This window comes from Sinocyclocheilus grahami, unplaced genomic scaffold (genome assembly GCF_001515645.1).
Source record: "Sinocyclocheilus grahami isolate Dianchi unplaced genomic scaffold, SAMN03320097.WGS_v1.1 scaffold671.1, whole genome shotgun sequence".
NCBI lineage: Eukaryota > Metazoa > Chordata > Actinopteri > Cypriniformes > Cyprinidae > Sinocyclocheilus > Sinocyclocheilus grahami.
In genome coordinates, this window is record NW_015505850.1 from 116,647 (window position 1) to 123,047 (window position 6,401).

Genomic DNA, 6,401 nt, shown 5'->3' on the forward strand with positions numbered 1-6,401 from the left:
CTCTCTCCTCAAAGAGAGCCCTCTGAGAGTGAAGCAAGGCAGTAACAAACGCTATCAAAACGGCCGTCAGCTCCCCTTTTTTTTTTTTTTCCCGAGAGCTGACTCTGCGTGCTTGCTCTCAAGCAGACAACAAACAAGCTGTGTGTATCCCCACCCGTAAAGTAACGCGGGCAGGGAAGAACACACAGCCTGACCGCTGCCTGCCCTCGCCTTAGTGTCTGGTTTTGTCTTGCTTTAGATTTCAAACAGATATCAGACTGACACACACACAGAGCGCTTGCTGAATGACAAAAGCTGACGCTGGTCTCACCGCACGTGCTTTTATAGCTTCCTGGTCATTACGTCACCCGCCGTGATGTCTCGCCCATCTATTGGTCTGATTACACACGAGGTTCAGAGCCCGTCACGCTGAAGGGCGTTCCCCTAGCGTTTCCGACGCAGCTCGAGTTCCTGAAGAGGAACTCCCTGGTTAAACATTAAAGCACACTAGTGCGATAAACAGTACAAATTTTCATCCGTTTTTATTTAATATTGTGAAAATTATTCATAAATAATGCTTTTTTCACTCAAAAAATGAGGTGCCTACTCTCAGATAAATGAGGCCTACGATTAATTAGAAGCAAATATAAATACAAAACCAGTCCTAAATGAAAGAAAAGAAGTTGACAAAAAGACTGAATCTAATATTTGGTGATAATATAGCATAATGAGTGATTTATAAGCAATTTTTTGAGGCCGGGTCATTTTTGCCTGGGAACACCACAAGTGTGACTTTGTGCCATTTTGTACAAAATAAAAGCATTTAAAAGCAAACTCCCTGATTAAACATTAAAGCACACTATTGTGATACACAGTGCAAATTTTCTTCAGTTTTTATTTAATATTGTGAAATCTATTCATAAATAATGCTTTTTTCACTCAAAAAAATGAGGTGCCTACTTTCAGATAAATGAGGCCTACGATTAATCAGAAGCAAATATAAATACAAAACCAGTCCTAAATGAAAGAAAAGAAGTTGACAAAAAGATTGAATCCAATCTTTGGTGATAATATAACATAATGAGTGATTTATAAGCAATTTTTGAGGCCTTTTTGCTCTGTAACCTCGTTAGTGTGAAAGGGTTCTGAACACAACACAAGGGTTAATGACAGAATATTCATTTTTGGGTAACTGCAAGCTTTGAATGCTTATATCTTCTAAATGTGAATTTAGTCACTGTTTTGGAGCACACTGCCTTATAGATAACCTTAAGACTAACATATTGATACTAACACCCAAAAAACTTTCATTTTGATTTCATGGGGACTTTAAGACAAAACCGACTGCATTTACAGGAATAGTCTCCAAGACGGGCATTTTGACATAACTTTTCGTTAAGTGTGTAGCAATACGAATATGAAGCAGCACAATTGTTTTCAACATTTATAATAATAAGAAATGTTTCTCGAGCACCAAATCAGCATATTACAATGATTTCTGAAGGATCATGTGACACCACACTAAAGCGTTTATTATTATTTATTAGCTCTAAAAGGGGAATATTTATGATGAATCATAACATGGTTATGATTCATAATAAATATTTAGATTATATCTTCGAATTAACTGTAGCAGAATCAATATTACAATTATTTGATCTGTCCGTCCACCGAGCAGACAATATAATTAAAATTGTAATAACATTCCACAATATTATTGTTTTTACTGTATTTTTGAATAAATAAATTCAGCCTGGGTGAACATAAGAGACTTCTTTCAAAAACATGAAACTACTGTACCTTGTACGTGTTAATACTCCACTTTTTCATGCTGTCAAGTTTCTCTACAGCTACTCCTTTTGTGGCCTCCTCTGACATCATGGATGGGTTGCTGTTGCTGTGGTGCATGCTGGGAGCTGAGAGTAGAAAATGTAGGTACTTTTATTGTAAATAGGGGGCCATACCAAAATACACAATACCATTTCAAAATGGACATTCTGGATATACACGGTTTTGAATATCACAACCCAGTTGTGTCAATAAAGGTCACGGCACTCACTTTATAGACACCTCATGTAATTGACCATTTTCAAACTAGAGACTTCAAAATTCTACATAGAACGAATCAATTTATTCCTGAGACTAAAAAATGAATAGGGACGAGAATAAAAGGTGTGATGTCAGTAAATGAGTAATGACTGATGATTATGGGCTGAAAATGTGTCTGGCGGTGACAGGAAGGGGTGAGGAGGCCCTGAGATACCTGGGTAATATCCTGGCTGGTTTGCTATCCGACTGGCAGCTGAATGGCTGGGAGTGATGCCCCTGGATTTGGAGCGGATGTCTGAAATGAACGAATAACAGTGGACAGGTGGAGGAATGGGATGGAGGTTTAGTTCAAGTGAAAGGCGTTTAGGGAAATTGCAACATTGAGTGTTTTATAGTAATATGGATGAGTAACACACATGAACTGGGTGGTACAATGATTATTCTGTAGTGGATTACAGTAAACAATCAAATGCATAATGATTTCATAGACTGAATAATCAAAATGTATCAAAATAATATTATTGGCGATTATGATGTATGCATGACAATTATGATGTTCTATCAAACATGAACAGTGAAATGCTTCAAAGTAAAAGTTCAGAGGTTTGTAAGAGCAAGGTGACCAAAAGAGATGAAAGTTATATCTTTATAAAATGGTAAGGTGATAAAAGTTGGATGTAGTAGATGAAAATGAATGAAAAACACGGCGGCTGTTAAAGGGCTGACTTTGTACAGTGACGGTCATAATAAATGTGCTAAAAAAAACTGGCAATAAAATGAAAACAATATATACAAACTACCATTCAAAAGTTTGGGATTGTCAAGATTTTTTCAATGTTTTTAAAATAAGTTTTTTTTAATGCTCACTGAGGCTGCATTTATTTAATCAAAAATACAGCAAAAACAGTTCTATTGTTAAATATTATTACACTTTAAAATAACTCTTTTCTGTTTTAATATGTTTTAAAATGTAATTCATTCCTGTAAATGCAAAGCTGAATTTTCAGCAGTCATTACTCCAGTCCTCAATGTTATATGATCCATTACCATTAGTAATCATTCTAATATGCTGATCAATGTTCAAAAAACATTTATTTTTATTTTTATTATCAATGTTAAAAACAGTTGTACTTTTTTGTGGAAACGCAGTTCAGGAAGCTTTGAAAAGAAAGTTCAAAAGTACTGCATTTATTTGAAATACAATTTTATATATAAAAAAATCCTGACCACAAATTTTTTTGAATGGTAGTATATAATATATGTATATAAGACTATATTTAATTAATATGAAATGAAAACTAATTCTTGCAGTCAATTTTCGATTTAAGTTACTTTCAATTTATCTGTTCTAATTACTTTACAAATGCCAGAAGATGATAACAACATAAAGGCTCCTCTGACTATTAAATTGACCAGTCAGAATGGATATTCAAATGACACAACATAATAAATAAAATTATATAATAAAAATAAAAAATTCCTCATGGACCATCACTGACTGTGTCGGTTAGGTTCGTATTCTGGCATGTCTATTAGTGCTGTGTTAATGTGTTAAGGCCAATCATGTTATTGAGCATAAAGAAATACCATTAAATGATTTATTGTGCATTCCACAGTTCAAATATATCAGCTCACAAACATTTTTTGTTAAAAAAACATGTTTACAGTAAATTTAAAACAAACAAACAAGAGGTTTATTTTGCATATGTAAACGTGCATCCACTATGCGACTGTCCTCTGCACCCTATAGAAAAAAGCCAAACATTTTGCTGTTTAAATGCTGACAAACACATTTTACACCACCAGGGGAGAGAGAGGAAGCTGTAGGGACAAAGATTCTAAAATAAGATCTTCTGTCAAGTTAGCATGCATATATACAGACACCTGGTTTGGGCGCGTTGCCACATCTTCTGTCAAAATACTCCGGGTTGAAACGTATAGCTGGTCCTAAACATATACGTCAGCAGAGATGTAAGCTGAACTGTGCCAGACTTCAAATCATGACTGCTACATCAGATCAGATCAGAATCGGATACCATTTCGAGCTATTGAAGTACTCTTTACCTTTGATGGAACTGGTGGGTATGATGCCCTCTGCTGCCCCTCCGTAGCCTCCAGACACAATGCTGGTTTCATTCAGGTTTGGTCCAGACACCATCACCTGCTGCAAGTCCTGAATATGGAGGAATTTAATATCACAGAATATTACAATCTATAGCACAGAGACAAAAACACATTTATCAGAAACTGCACACTAGGTGGGGAAAAACACATGTGGGTATCAAAAGTAAAGGATGGAGCAGTGTTTTTTTGGTATTATTTATATACTATCATAATATTAATTTTTTTATTAATATATTGGAATTTTTTGGTATTTTCCGTTTTCATTTTAATTTTGCTTTGTCATTTTTTTATATGCTGCTGTGATTTTTTTATATTCCTGATTAGCTTTAATTTATTTTATTTTTTATTTTATTAATTTTTTTTAGTAATTTCAGCATTTCAACTTAAACTTACTTTCAGGTATTTCATATTTCTTTTTTTCCCATCTAATATTTATATTTTATTTTATTTATTTATCTTTTTTGGATTTCCAAACTTAATTTTTAATAGTTTTAGATTGAGTTAACAATAGCAAAACTGGGATGATGACAGTAAGAAATAAGCACACAAAATTATAAAAAAAAAAATAAAAAAATTCTTTATTTATAATTTATATACTAGACCAGGGATCCTCAAATTTGGCCCGCAAGATCCACTTTCCAGCAGAGTTTAGTTCTAATCCTTATCAAACTCACCTGAGCATGCTATTCAATGTCTTCAGGTTCATTAGAAATCAATCAATCAGGGTTGAAGCTAAACTCTGCAGTGCATTGGCCCTCCAGGGCAAGATTTGAGGAGCCCTGTACTAGACTAAAAGCTTATTTCTGTTTAAAAATACAGACTTCTATCTATATTAAAGCCTTGCCTTCTACTCAAAACCTTTAAAACTATGGCAATTCAACAAGCTGGCTAAGAAATCTATCAATTAACTAGACATCCTTAGTTCAAATGAAACTTTTAGGAATAGTCACTATAAAACACATGCAAACTAATCTAATGTATTTGCATGGCTGCTTTCCATGTCTCTGCTTGACTTTTCTGTCCAATAAACAGCTCCTGTTTGTAATAAATCCTACACCAACATTTGCCCAAACCCCATGATAAGTCAGACTATTATGTGTGCAACTATGCAAACCATCAACCACACTAAAATCAAAGGGAATGGGGCTCCAACATACGGGGACACCCACAAACTCTCCCTCACCATGGCCACTGGCAGTGTGCCTACAATTTCATCTAAGCTCCCACCAATCTGTGCTCCCTGTGACATGAAGAAACATAAAATGTGTGAAGACAGTGTCAAAAAAGATGGTGAGACAGATACGTAGAGAAAACAAACATATGCTGAAATAACCAAAAACAACCGAGCCGCACGACTTAAATTAACAGTGTCTATATTTACAACAGCTCATTAATGTGTGATTAAGCTAACTGTTCAATGCCTCTCAAAGCCTGCCACACGATATCCACAGGAACAGAACGTCACATTGCATTCAGGTTTGGTCCATGGCGTAACTGAGCGGCAGGCCTGAAAATAGGATGTGCATTTTTCTCATTAGGTTTGATGGGCAGTGGATACACACCTGCTCAAGACTGTCATCCTCCGCCATCCTGCTGTCCCCATTACTGCTGATGGGGATTTCCATAGTGGCAGCTTTGCTCAAAATACTATCTGTCATGATGAATATCTACAAGAAAAGACACATTGCAGATGAGAACAACAGACAGAATGATAGATAAAATGACAGCCAGCCAGCTATACAGACTAGATAGATAGATAGATAGTGTGTTTCCCTACTGTCTACCACAGTGACCCTAAGCATGTGTATGTTTATATTTTAAAGGGGTCATATGATGCGATTTCAAGTTTTCCTTTCTCTTTGCAGTGTTACAAGCTGATTGTGCATAGATAAGATCCCTGAAGTTGCAAAGACTAAAGTCTCAAAACCAAAGAGATATTCTTTATCAAAGTTAATACTCTGCCACGCCCATTCTAATGGCTCGTTCTAACACGCCCCCACATATCTACCTCACTATGTGGAAATATTTGCATAATGCCGCCCAAATGTTCACGCAAAGAAAGAAGGTGTGGTTTCAGTAACCACAGTTAGTGTTGAAGCAGCCATGTCAGGGAGACACTGTGTGTTTCTAGGTGAAAGCAAAAGCACTTTATTTGGAGAGATCGAGAGAGAGAGAGCGAGAGAGATTTAACACATTCCTGCTGTAACTGACTGAAAGCATTCTATCTCATTAATTGTACAAAATAATAA

The 6,401-nt window shown here is 35.6% G+C and overlaps 1 protein-coding gene across 4 annotated transcripts in view; it reads right to left on the minus strand.

Annotated features, from left to right (window-relative positions):
• The window catches only part of LOC107559011 (arfaptin-2-like), a 12,218-nt gene extending 6,390 nt beyond the window's left edge, over nt 1-5,828 (minus strand). The window contains exons 1-6 of one of the 4 annotated variants that reach the window (XM_016242717.1): nt 5,715-5,828; nt 5,336-5,392; nt 4,093-4,201; nt 3,913-3,975; nt 2,243-2,323; nt 1,780-1,895 (exon numbers count right to left, since the gene is read on the minus strand). In XM_016242717.1, coding sequence (XP_016098203.1) covers nt 1,780-1,895; nt 2,243-2,323; nt 3,913-3,975; nt 4,093-4,201; nt 5,336-5,392; nt 5,715-5,810 — 522 coding nt within the window. In that variant the 5' untranslated portion in view covers nt 5,811-5,828. The remainder of the gene's footprint in view (nt 1-1,779; nt 1,896-2,242; nt 2,324-3,912; nt 3,976-4,092; nt 4,202-5,335; nt 5,393-5,714) is intronic. The other 3 variants (XM_016242718.1, XM_016242719.1, XM_016242720.1) reach the window with 3 other exon arrangements.
• Between the last annotated feature and the right edge of the window lie 573 nt (nt 5,829-6,401).